Here is a 13,792-nt window from a genome sequence, read left to right as displayed (position 1 = left end):
ATACATCACTCCTAAATAATGTAGTACAGGAATGACGCCCACTTCATCATCTGGTTTACATAACTTGAGCTCAGTGGTTTACAACTTACAACTGGCTCAAAAGTTATAACTCCTTTTAAATAAGACATAAAAGATGTAAGAGATTACATCCAGCTATGTCTTCCATACTGAAACAAGCATTAAAACAGAGCTACCTACTGACATAAAACTACTTTCCAGTAAGTTTAAATTTATAAAACAGGCCCAACAACACTAATAAGAACATAATTAATAGCAAGCATGGACCTGTCTCTTCACAGCAAAGGACCTTACCAAGGGAATTACATCCAGAAGGAACACAAGGAGGGTGCAGAGCTCCGAGACGGTCGGGGGAGGGCTGATGCTTTTCCCGACAGTGTAACTCTTCTTCGCTGGTCTACATAAGGCACAGGAAACAAAGAAAAACATTCTTTGTCTTATAATAATTTCAAGCATTTCTTTTTTTTTGTGAGGAAGATCAGCCCTGAGCTAACATCCATGCCAATCCTCCTCTTTTTGCTGAGGAAGACCGGCCCTGAGCTAACACCTATTGCCAATCCTCCTCCTTTTTTCTCCCCTTTTCTCCCCAAAGCCCCAGTAGATAGTTGTATGTCATAGCTGCACATCCTTCTAGTTGCTGTATGTGGGACGCCGCCTCAGCATGGCTGGACAAGCGGTACGTCGGTGTGCGCCCGGGATCTGAACCCAGGCCGCCAGTAGCGGAGGGCGCGCACTTAACCGCTAAGCCACGGGGCGGGCCCTCAAGCATTTCTTATGATTTCCAATTAAATTACTTATTCTATTTCAAACATAATGAAAGACAGCTTCTGTAATTATGATCATTAAGCTTTGGCACCTAAAAGTACCTAACATAGAGACGTCTCAGTAAGTGGCTTGAATCTGCTTGTCTGCAAAACAGGTTCACTCTGACTTGAACCTCATTCAGTTCAGATGAGGGTGGTCCCAAGCCCATGTGGGATTCCATATCCAGCAGATCTGGTGTGCTGTCAACAGCAGCAATTCCAGGCCCCCAACTCTAAACAAAGGGCATGTTCCAAGCGAAGGAGCTGGGCTAGAGGAGATGCAGGCCAAACAGCTGTTCAACTTGCTGTAGGAGCAACATGAGACATCTCCTTCCATGTCACCCCATGAGCTCATCCACACGACTTGCTTAGAATTCTTCAGTGTCCACAGAGAAGTGTAACTCCACTGGTCAACTCTATTGGTACCTGCTTATCTTATACTGAAACTCAGCACTTCTTTTTAAAGAAGTAGGCAACTAGTTAAACAGGTAAGGTAAAAAGTATATATTGGTTCTCAAAACAGAGTAACTTTGGATTCCTCTAGCTATCATGGTATAACTCAACCCAATTTAATTTTCTTCACTATAAATTATCACTTAGTTACCTTGGAGTTTATCTTGGCAAGAGAATGACTTTGAAGAACTGCTTATACAACATCCTAGTGATTCTAGTGACTACTCTAAAGAAATCCGTGCACATGTGTATAAAGAAACAGGACGAAGATGGTCACCACAGTGCTATTCTCAACGATGAAAAAATTGAAACTGGTTTATTCAGACAATGGACTATTACACTTAGGATGAATTAACTAGATGTATAGATTACAATACAGACAAATCTCCAAAGGACTGTTGAACCCTGAAAACAGCACACTGCAAAAAGTTATATACAACTTGATACTGCTGATGTAAAACCTGAACAGACAAAACAGACTATGTCATTTCTGGATGCACACTTGTTATAAAAGCACAGACAAGGGGCCAGCCCGGTGGCGCAAGCGGTTGGGTGCGCGCGCTCCGCTGCAGCGGCCCGGGGTTCGCTGGTTCGGATCCCGGGCGCGCACCGACGCACTGCTTGGTAAGCCATGCTGTGGCGGCGTCCCATATAAAGTGGAGGAAGATAGGCACCGATGTTAGCCCAGGGCCGTCTTCCTCAGCAAAAAAGGAGGAGGATTGGCGGATGTTAGCTCAGGGCTGATCTCCTCACAAAAAAAAAAAAAAAAAAAAAAAAAAAAAAAAAAAAAAGCACAGACAACATCACGGGCAGGACAGACACTAATTTCAGGATAGTGTTAATGCTGGGATGAAAGGAGGAAAAAGTGCTGGGAAGGTGGGAAGTTAGGTTTATCTGGCTGGCAACATTCTACTCCTTCAAAAAAAAAAAAGATGTGAAAAATAATGGCCAAGTGTTGTCTGTAATTTCAGCAATGGGTGCATGTGTGTCTGACATTATTTCCTGTTCTTTCTTGCATTTGAAATGTTTTGTAGTTAATTTTTTTTTTAGAGAGAGCACATCCCGTAACTCTAAAATGGATCTAAGCTGACCAAAATATATTCTAGCCTCAGCATAACATGGCCTTGCTGTTGCCTGTGGATCCACTTACAATTAATTTCTTCATCACAGGTTTGAACGCCTACTGGGGCCTAACCCTAGAGGAGGCAGAACAGCACAGCAGGAGCAGCTGGGAAGTCAGGCATTCCTGGGTTCTACCCTCAGCTGCTGCTAATTTGCTGTGCAATGCCACACAAGGTACTTCACGTCTCTGGGCTCCAGTATGATAGAAGTGCCTACTTCTCTTGGGGGTGTCCTGAAGAGTTAAGGAGTATACCTGTAAGGCTTTCAGGCCAGAGGACAGCCCACAGCAAACAATAATAAGTAAAGCTTCTACTACAGCTGCTGGGTACATGAAGACAGTGCAAGAGCACAGGGCATTCCAAAGGCGAGCGACGAGAGGGAAGTTTTACAGCGTGACTTGCAGGACAAAACGGGGTTTGAGAGATTACATTACTCCTCCTTTACGGGGAAAATGACTCGGGAAAGTGCTCTGCAGGAAAGCAGGCGATTCGTAGAGTGTGTCCCCACCCACCACTGCGAGGTGGTGCTGTTCACCAGATTAGTGTGATGGTAAAGCTCGTTACGGAAGCTTAACATATTAATGCTCTCATCTGACCAGTTACATACTAATTTCAACATAAGAATTTAAGAAGACTGACGATTTCAAAAACGCTCTATCCAGTCGCACAGCCACAAAACTAAGCTTCTTTAAATAGATCAGGCCCCCAAAAGAACTGTTCAAAGAAAGCAGATTTGAGCAATCTAACTAGAAAATGCACAGAGAATTTTCTCAAGTTAGAATTAATAAAGAAGCTTCACAGTTATGTGGCAAAGATGATAAGAACCTTCTTAATGGCAATATTTTTTAATCTTTTAAAATTTTAAGTGAAGTCCTTCTCATTGTGTACACAGCAGAGACCACCCAACTTCAGCTGGTTATGTATAATCTGACCACAAAAAGCAGCTATGAAATCATGAAACCCTGTAATCCTTCCTAAATATTCCATAACTCTGAACTGGATACTTACCTAAAGCAATCCTCAAAACACCTCATCATATAATCCCAGAGAAAGTCTGTGCTTAGGGAAGTGATCAGCAAATTCACTGTTTTAACAATCTCAGAAGCATTTCTGTTTTCTTTTATTGTACTGAAAAAGAAGGTAGATATTTATAAATATATGTATGAAAAACATTGTATTATGAAAACACCATGTCTGAAAAATTGTAATTCATTTTAAAATTTATTTCTAGAGAGACTGACAAACTTGGATAAAGGTAAAAATATTACTGTTCTTATATAGGAAAGTATGCATAATGCCACCCTAAAGTGCTTATATTCATATATTCTCTTAGAAATAAGCTTAAGAGCTACTGAAAAGGCATGTGACACAGAAATCCTATTTTAGTCCGACTGTAGATAGAAATTCTATTGGTGGAATAACATGGTACAACCATTCAAGAGGGAAATTTGGCTAAAATTTACACGTGCATCTTCTGTGACTCTGGAAATTTATGCTAGGGATATCCTACAGAAATCCCTGCACAGGCATACAAAGATGTATGCATAAGAATACCATTGCAAAGTCATTTAAAAATATTGAAAAAGTGGAAACCACCTAAAAGTCAATCACTAAGAGATTGGTAAATCAGCCAGGATTTACTAAATAAGTGATAGATCCCTACCAAGGAACCTAAGGCAACCACGATATCCCATGGGAGAACCACGTAGAGCTACTCACAATTTGCATTTTAAAAATCAGGCAACTAAATAGTATAATTTCATCTTTAAAATAAAAGATAGGCATCTACAATTTATACATGCATTGAAAGTCTGGAAAGATCAAAGTGTTTTATGCTTTTCTTGGAAAGGTAGAGGGATTCTGGGTGATATCTTCTTCAAATATTGGCATATTCTACAATGAACACTTACTGCTTTTGTATTCAGAAAAACAATGAACTACTCTCCTTCTGGGAGAAAAAAGCAAACACTAAGAACTTTCTGTACACTTACAATTAATAAACCAGAAAAATTTGGGAATCGATTTAAATTTTCAATATACCCAATGCCAACTCAGGCAGAAGGAAATTACTTCAAGAGTAAAGTAAAAAGGAAGAGTTGTACTATCTGATAAGAGCAGGAACAAAAAAAGCACGGTAATGCCACACTTTAAGTCAATGTGTCTGCTGTCTCCTGAACCCCACTGGCTCTGTCTTCAGGGTCCTGGGGCATGTGTGCTCGGATGCCCTCGCCTCCTGGACTCACAGCTCCTGCCTCCACTTCCTGACCTTAACCCCCCCGCCTGCCCTCCTCCCTGGAACTCACCTCTTGGGTATCTACAATTACGTCCAGTTGCCTTGTTGACAACTTTCACATTTGATCAATAAATATGGTTTGTATATCCCAGGCTGGGGCAGAGACTAGATCAAACTCCTCTTAAACTCTTCCCATTATTCAACAGGAAAGAGTCAACTCATCCTGATTGACTCAGGAGCCCAGTTACCTTAATGGGTGGTCTGATCTGCTGCACCTCCACTTTCTCCAGCACTTCACAATTCACGGGAAACAACAGAGAAAAAAAATCATGGCGTTGGGGAGCAGGGAGGAAGAAGTGTGAAGCTGGAGGCCAAACCATACCTTATCAGCGAATTTCCACTCTGCGTGTAGCTAAGTTTAAGGTCGGAGCCGAGAGCATCTCTGCAGTAAGAGTAAAAGGCCCGGATGACTTCGAGAAACAAATTCCCAACCACTCGAGGCCCTGAAATTAAAAGGAAAATGGCCAGAGAAAGATGAGCAATCCATTTTTAAATCTATAAATGACACAGACATAAAACACAGAGAGAGAAACTCTGTATGCACAATTTATATAGCCTAAAATGCACAGAAACTTAACTTTAGTTGTGACAATACAACTTTAGCTGGGGGAACAGTACCCATGAAAATAGCCAACATTTCTGTAGAGCTTACTACGTGCTGGACACTCTTCTAGGCATTTTATATCTATTAACTTACTAATCCTGACCACAGCCACATGACCAGGTACCACACTGCTGTGCTGACTACAGGTAAGGTGACTGAGGCAGAGGTTAACTTGCCCAAGCCAGATTCTGCGGAGTGGAGGCAGGGCAGATGCTCAATGTTTTAAGTGTGCATAAACTGCTTGGCCAGAGAGACATTCCTCAACACAAATACGGACTGAGGAGGGCAACTTTCCTATTCTGAATTCTTTTACTCATAAGCTAGAACACCACAAAAGAAATAACACCAATCCCAAAGAGTTTGTTAAGAAGGCACAGAGGAACTGGACCAGCTGCACGGTAGAGAACCATCCTTGCCAATCAGGCAGGTGGAAGGCAGCTGGACATTTCTGCTCCACAAAGAGCAACCACCAGGCAGTGAAGGGAGTGCCTGTCAGCTACATATCCAGAGGGATGCAAACAGGATCAATTCAGAGAAAATGAGAGCTCTGTCAACACATCTGTGTAAAAAGCAATCAGCAGATTAACCTTGTCTTGTACGCTTCCTTTTCACAAAAACAAAAGATGTGCCTCTGAGAGAACTTTTTTCATGATAAGCCCCATTCGGATCTTATCTACAGCATCAGAATGCCGAATGCTTTTTACAGATGAAGGCAAGTTTGTGGCTGCAATTTGAGGAGAAAATGAGGCAGTCGCTGAAGGCTGGTAGCCAAAGAAGAGATAAGACTGAATGACCGTCCTCTGTCTTCTACTTCAGTATAATCCACTCCCTCGGACAACTAAATTACCAGATAGAGCAAATGAAACGACTGCGAGAGTGGGCAGAAGCCTGCCATTCATCCCCTTCCAGAAACTATGACCCGGAACCCACGCTAGCAGCAACATTCTACTTGGCTCACCAAGTGCATGGCCTTGACGTAAAACACCCGTCTCCAAAACGCTGGGTTACACTTCTTCTGTGAACACTTCCCCAGTTACACAGCAAGCTCTCAATATGTCTATACAACTCATTTCATTTTCCAGACTGAATCACGACTTTTCATACTTTTCCACACTAAGAGAGAAATGTATTGCAGCCATCGCTGGTTGACTGAGACAGAGGGGAAGGGAGTGGAGAGAGGGGAAGTCCACATAGTGCACAAGTACCTTAGGTAGCACTTGAAGGGCAAACTTGGAGGGACAAACGCTTCATGCTCTGACTTTGGCTAAGAGCAGCTAGAGCGGCACATGCCATGGAGTACAAGTTTACCTGTGTCACACGAGTGAGCATCTCAGTATGTCTGATGGCAACCAGATAAGCAGCAGTGTCCTGACAAAGAGAGCTTAGGTTCTGGGGTCAGAAAGACTGAGTTTTAATCCCAGCTCCTGGGTGACCTCGGGCAAATGACTTAACCTTGCTCAACCTCAGTCTCTCCATCTGTAAAATGGGTATACTAAGAAATTTTAGGGTTGTTGGAGGCACGGAGGTCTGTATGGAAATGCATATTAAATGATGTATGCAAATAATTTTGCACAAAATAATGGCTCAAAAAATGTCATGCTTATTATTAACAGCAATGAAAACGCAACAGGACCTCAGAGTCTCCCTTCCATCTAACTTGACCAGAAGGCTTTCTTTTTTTTTTTCATAATTTTATTTATTTTTTTCCCCCAAAGCCCCAGTAGATAGTTGTATGTCATAGTTGCACATCCTTCTAGATGCTGTACGTGGGACGCGGCCTCAGCATGGCCGGACAAGCGGTGTGTCGGTGCGCGCCTGGGATCTGAAACCGAGCCGCCAGCAGCGGAGCGTGCGCACTTAACCGCTAAGCCACGGGGCCGGCCCAAGAAGGCTTTCTTTTTCCTTTGTACCCCTAGAGCCTAGCACCATCCCTGCTGCACAGATGCTCCACACCTCTCTCTGAATGAATAGACGAAGGGTCTCCACGCTGAGGCCAGCGGGAGAAGGAACTTCACTAACGCCCTCGGCTCTTGTTCTCTGCAAACAGCAACCAGGTGGTGGGCACATCTGGGCACTCGGACGACACCATCAAAGTTGAAATCCCATGGAGAAGATGGGGATTTTCTTCCCCATTATGGTGTTCAAGTGATTAGATGTTAAGATTGTACAGTGAATAGATATTGGAGCAAATTTTTTTTTTTACAGCAAGGGAGAGGAGGTCACTTTTCTCAAACGATGCTCATAGGACAAGAGTGTGTAAGGCGTATCCTCTAGGGATTCGAGTCTACTTCAACCCCTTTCATTTGACAGAGGAAAAGACAAGCTCAAATGGCAGAAGTGACTTGCCTGGGGTCACAAGGCAAAAAGACGCAGGACGGCCCTCTATTTACTTGAAAATAAAATCAAAGCTCATTTGAAGTGTGACATTTGATTAAAGAAACGTTCTTACCAAGTCAGTCCTGTATGCGCTCTGTGGGCACATATGGGCACAACAGAAGCTCAAAGATATTTTCCTAACAAAAACATTAAAATTATCATGCCAAAGTTTTAAGTGGTGCCTAGATATGATAACCAAACCACATAATATGTCAACTAAAGTATTCAAGATCCTGAAATTCCAAAGATTAAATTATATTCAAAATGATGTGTTGACTGTATCTCACCATGTTTTAATCCCCTCAAAACAGACAAACCGCATCTGGCATACGACGTGTATCAGCATCTCCAACATTACCTATTTCTGGCTTGTCAAGTAGACTGACGAGGATGCGGAAAGGCTTCAGGTACGCATGATGGCGTTCCTCTACGTCAGCATCTGAGAACTTCTGGTGCAGTATCTCAGCCAGACCCTATTTTTTTTTTAAAGCCACATATTAGGATATTGTATATAGTAAAGTATGACATTATTGGTTGTTCTAATGGTTAAATACTCTGGGACAGAGAGAAAACCAGTCACACAGCACGAAACCAGTATGCTGGAATTCTCCCAACCCTGTACCAAGGACACGCCCAAGGTCTACTCTGAGGTCCCGCAAAGAAATCCACTAAGAATCCCAATCAGGATTGTGCTGATTGGGGTCTTCTTTCCAGAAATGCTCCTTTACCTCAACTAAAAGATCCTTGGAATATTTTTCAAAAAAATAGGAGGACTGGTCTTCGTAAGAATTTGACATTTCAGATTCCGGCACAATGGTATTTCCTTTAATATCTGAACCTATAAAAGAACAAGCACCAGGAGCTGTAAAGAGATCTATAATTTTAAAGTACATCATATTGTGCAATGGTCTCATGCTCTGATATTTTAAAAAATAGAATTCCTCCAACAGAAAACCAAAATCAGATCCGGCAAGACCAAGTCACATTTTCTCTTCTGACAGCGGTGGGCTACGAATCAGACAGGCAGAATTCCATCTCAACGGGCATCAATTTAGTTTGTCCCAAGAATTCACCCTAATTGCCAAGTATGATTACAAGGATCTAAGGGAATGAGGATCATTTTTAAAAACCAGTGTGTATTTGCACTGCACTATGTGAAATCAAGGTATTCTCATCTATATGCCCTCATTTTGAGCCTTGGGTAAATCTGAGGCCCTCAGGGCAAGAAATAGCATCTTCATGGTATAAGTAGAGAGTGTGGACTCCTGGGGTTGTGGCTAAGTGAGTCAGAGCGGGCACTGAACTTGGTCCTCTTCATACACAGCAAGTCAAGCCCCACAGGAGGGAGCTATGCATTTAACAAAATCATTCTTTTGATAAAAATGCTTCAGGAGCCTGTAAACATTCTTCTTGAAATCCTTCATAAGCTCCCATGCAATGACTTCTGAAAGTTTTATAACAAGGGAGAAGAGGGGAAAGAAAGGGTTAAGAGGACCTTCTGGCTTTGGTGTGAGAAGATCTATACGTGAGGGTTAAGAAAAGCTGTGCAGAGGATTTTTAGGGCAGTGAAAATATTCTATATAGCACTATAATGGCGGATACATGTCATTATACATTTGTCCAAACCCATAGAATGTACACCACCAAGAGTGAACCGTAACATAAACTGGACTGTGGGTGGTGATGACGTGTCAGTGTGGGTTCACCGACTGTAACCCATGTGCCACTCCAGTGTAGGATGCAGATGATGGGCGAGGCTGTGACGTGGGAGAAGAGGGGGTAGATGGGAACTCTCTGCACCTTCCTCTTAATTTTGCTGTGAACCTAAAACTGCTCTAAAAAAAGAAAGTCTTAAAAAAAATGCTGTGGAGTCCTTTCACAATTGCTTTGTATACCACCTTTTATTAGGTACACGAATATTGGAATTTATAAAATTCAGCAAGTGCTACCCTTTAACCCCTGCGATTCCCTGGACTCTGAACCTGTGACGCCTCCAACCAACAGTCAAGGGCTCTTTTCCTACAAGTTTACAGGCTGTCCACAAAAACACACGCTCCTAGAAACAAAAGCCTGGGATTCTCATGCTCTCCCGAAGTTACCTAAATATCTCCCAAAACATGTCAATGCCACAAACAGTCCCATCCATAGAAAACCTTTTTACCCATATTCCATATTTGTGGGTTTTTCCTCTCATGTCCTCATCCCATGAAACTTCTCCATAGCAACAGCCTTCTACTTGAACAAGGTTTAGCTACAATTTTTTGTGGTATTTCAAGCTTCTTAAAATGGAATTTCAGTTAGCATTTTTTAAATCTCATTTATTATTTCCTTGTTTTTTTAATGTAATAGCTGCAAAATAACTACAGCTGCGGTGTAGGCAGGAGAACTCAATGACCAGTGCCATATTCAGTAAGTGTGTTATCTTTCCACACTTCATGATTCAGAAATGTTATCACCAAGATCGAAACTTATTCCAAAAATCAGCACTCCCAGGTTTCATGGTAACTTTGACTTTCCATGATTGCATACTACTCTACCTAGTAACCACGCATAGAGCCTTCTGTTCAGAGACATGTCTCTCCTCAGCAGAGTCTGGGTGGCCGCTGACAGGATGTGCACGATGTCAGATCTGAGCAGGGGGATGGCTCTCTCACAGGAGTCCTATTAGGGGGACAGAGAAAACTTTACTGCAAGAGATGATTAAGTAAATTATTGGCTTTCTGACACGTGGACTTTCCTTATCAGTCTACCGAGCTTTATCTTAAAAAGGCCGTTCTCAAAAGGGGTTGGTTCTTCACATGCTGCCCATGGAAAGAAGCTGTTCAGTTCCTGCCACATACACACCATCCACACAAAAATGAACAAGGACCTTTAATCGGCTGAAAGCAAATGGTGATCACCGAGTGGCTGGTCTCCTTTCAAGATGAAACTATCTGACATCTACCCTGCCCACCCCACATCCACGGGAAATACCAGTGACTTCCCCCAGAGGAACACGAATGACTCACCAGACAGGTGTAAAATGGGAAGAAGAAGAGAACAATTTCCAGGTTATTTCTCTGCACCAGAACATTTGAGTCCAACAGCGATGCGCACAAAGACTTTACCTGTAAATGATAAAACGGCATGAATGTTTCATTCCCAAGACAATTAACATCATTTGCAAGCTACTCTTTATAGTCATAAAAATGAAAGTAACTTTTCCTGGGAATCTTGAAACCACCATGTTCAATGATGTGTGTAGGGCCTGGGCCTTGCTTACTCAGCAAGAGCCCACAAGCCCATTGCAACCACGTGTCCTTCTGGCTCCCTTCTGGGCAGGACGCCCAGCTGCTGGGATCTGTAACAATCCAGGGCCTGGCTGGCCAGGATCCTACCTTATCTCACTCAAAGAACATCACTTCTTAAAGGGCCCCTCCACGTGAGCTACCGTTCCTGGGAATGCTGGTGGTACCAGGGACAGCCCCTCTTGGCAAGCATATAGCGTTTGTGTCCCCTGCCTATATAAGGAACCCCCTCCCCGCTAACGGTTGCAGGTGCACATTGCCGTCCAGCCAGCCGCCACTGGACCTCCCTGTAAGTAACTCCCAATAAACCTCTATGTCTCGTTTGCCATCTCCGGGTCTTTTCTTTGGTCTCTCCACAACCTATCCCGCACTGCTCCCCTAACTGGGTGTGCGGCCAGACAACGTGGAACAGAACAATACGGTATAAGTGTGGGAAACTTGGGTTCTAGTTCTTGTGTGATCGGGAAGACGGTCAGTTGCAGCCCCCACCTGTTCCATCTGACAGCTGGAGGAGTTTGGACCACATGGTCGGGTTCTAAGACCTCCAATTCTATGATCCCAGAAAGGAATGTCTTTAGGTTCCAATAAGGACTTTCAGCTAACCTAAAACTCCAAAGACATTAAGTCAAATGGATTCCAAACCAATTCAATATATATTTCGAGTGTCTTTTCTGAGTACAGAAGGTATAATACAGATGCATAATAGAAAAGAGCCATACGACAAGTGCTAATAAAAAGCTCTGAGAATTCAGAAGAAGAGAGGGAGAGATCTTTCAACTGGGGGAAAACAAGGAAGCTTTGTGAGAAAGCTGAGCTTAAAGGACAGGAAGGAGCTACGCTGAGACCCGTGGAGAAGGGACGGGCAGTAAGTGCAAGAGGAGGGACCAGCTGGAGCAAAGACACAGCACCACAGACGTACACGGCCAGGCTGGGCAGTCAGTTCCGGGGGTGTTATGGGCCTGAGGGGGAGAGTTAGGTATTTGGTGGGTGGGGAGCAGACTGTCAGAATACTCGGGTTTGGACTTTATCTGTAGGCAACAGGAAACCAGATATTTTTCAAGCACCGTATAGATATGAGCCAAGCTATGCTTTGGAAACGCAAACCCCTTAGTAATCGAAGAGGACTGGATGGGTAGAGGATGGGATGGGGAGAAACCAGTTAGAAAATTACGTTATGGTCCAGGAGCAAGACATAAGAAGCTGAAGCCAGGCAGCAAAAATGGAGAGAAGGGGACAAAAGCGGTATTGGTGGGGCAGGAAAGAAGGGACATAGTTACGAGGGTCTCCTACGTCCTCAGCATTGTGCGAGGTGCTTTTTTTTTTTTTTTTGTGAGGAAGATCAGCCCTGGGCTAACATCCATGCCAATCTTCCTCTTTTTGCTGAGGAAGACTGGCCCTGGGCTAACATCCATGCCCATCTTCTTCCACTTTATATGGGACGCTGCCACAGCATGGCCTGACAAGCGGTGCGTCGGTGTGCGCCCGGGATCCGAATCGGCGAACCCTGGGCCGCCACAGTGGAGCGCGTGCACTTAACCGCTTGTGCCACCGGGCTGGCCCCAGTGCGAGGTGCTTTTCATCAGTCCTTTCACCTAACCCTCAGAGAGCCCTGTGAGGACGATCTATTATCCTCACTTTGCAAAGAGAAATGAACTCAGAGGGGTAAGTAATTCACACCAAGCGGCTGACTTGCTTACTGAGGAATTCAATTTTGAACATTTTAAGTTGAAAGTGTGGGTACACCACTAGGTGGCGACAGACAGCAGGCCATTAAACACAGTTAAGAGTTAAGTTTAGGGAGAAGAGACACAGATCTGGGGAGTTCCCATTTTTCAAGGTCATGAGAAGGGAGTCATTGCCAGGGAAGAGAGCTGCCCTTGAAGGGTCTGAGGACGGACACCCAAGGAACCCTGACAATCTAGGTTTGAAAGCAGCCAGAGGAGAGGAAGACGCCAGCAGAGGAGCCGGACCAAGACAGCAGCAGGAGGAGGAGGGTGCCTCCTGTGTGGGCAGTGGTCAGCGGGACACAGGGCCGGGGAAGAAAACAAATTTCAGCCAAAGCAGCAGACTGTGCGAGGCTCTCCGGAGTGCCCTTTACAGCTAACCGTAGTGCTGAAGCTTTGCAGAGCCTCCAGAAGGCCCTTCTCGGGTGTGAACAACACTTACTTGAATATATAAATCGTAACGCCTATGTTAAAAACAAACACCACCACCCTGGTTTCATCGTGTGTAGTGACACCTCCTCCTCGCGCTCAGCAGCAGAGTACACACACTCTGATTCTGGAACGCCTCCCTTTCCCTGCTGCTCCCTGAGGCCCCTTTGCAGCCCCAGTGACAACCTGTGCTTGAGGAAGCCGCACCTGCGTGCCCTCCTGAGGAGCAAAGCACCCACCGTGAGCTGGTGGTCCGTGCCCAGCATGTACTTCTGCTCCCTGCCGGGCGAGTCCCTGCTGATGTGGCCCACCACAAAGAGCGAGGCGGGAAGGCGGATGGACGGGCTCACCAGGACGCTCCCCCAAAGGGCAGAGTAGAACACCTCTTTGCCGACCACCAGGGACAGCCTCAGGAGCAGAGTGTCTGTTCTGTGGACGAGAGATTACAGACTTTAAGGGCTCGTCCCCACATGTCCGCGTCTCACTGTACACTGCTGGGTCAATGCTTCACAAAAGGCCACAGCTCATTCTTCCCTGGCCGTGGAAACACCACCTTCCTCATCACTTTGAGCTGCTGCCATCTCTTGCCCTGCTGTGTTTGTCCACCTGTCACCTGTCACTGAAACTGAATTTGCTAAAACAAACAAGTCACTGACAGGCACAGCTTCTTGGCCAATAAGAAGC

At 44.5% G+C, this 13,792-nt stretch overlaps 1 protein-coding gene across 5 annotated transcripts in view; it reads right to left on the bottom strand.

The window, feature by feature from the left end:
• DOP1B (DOP1 leucine zipper like protein B) overlaps positions 1–13,792 on the bottom strand; it is a 98,973-nt gene that overhangs the window by 53,379 nt on the left and 31,802 nt on the right. For 4 of the 5 annotated variants that reach the window (XR_009215796.1, XM_058523071.1, XM_058523069.1 and 1 more), the window contains exons 5-12: positions 13,348–13,537; positions 10,677–10,775; positions 10,206–10,329; positions 8,397–8,506; positions 8,027–8,141; positions 5,011–5,131; positions 3,404–3,523; positions 313–415 (exon numbers count right to left, since the gene is read on the bottom strand). Coding sequence is in view for 4 of the 5 variants with exons in the window: in XM_058523071.1 (XP_058379054.1) it covers positions 313–415; positions 3,404–3,523; positions 5,011–5,131; positions 8,027–8,141; positions 8,397–8,506; positions 10,206–10,329; positions 10,677–10,775; positions 13,348–13,537 (982 nt within the window). In the remaining variant the exon portion in view is untranslated. The remainder of the gene's footprint in view (positions 1–312; positions 416–3,403; positions 3,524–5,010; positions 5,132–8,026; positions 8,142–8,396; positions 8,507–10,205; positions 10,330–10,676; positions 10,776–13,347; positions 13,538–13,792) is intronic. The other variant, XM_058523072.1, reaches the window with a different exon arrangement.

Source organism: Diceros bicornis, chromosome 27, assembly GCF_020826845.1.
Source record: "Diceros bicornis minor isolate mBicDic1 chromosome 27, mDicBic1.mat.cur, whole genome shotgun sequence".
NCBI classification, from domain to species: Eukaryota; Metazoa; Chordata; class Mammalia; order Perissodactyla; family Rhinocerotidae; genus Diceros; species Diceros bicornis.
Note: the sequence above shows the minus strand (reverse complement) of the source record. Positions and strands in the feature narration are given on the sequence as shown.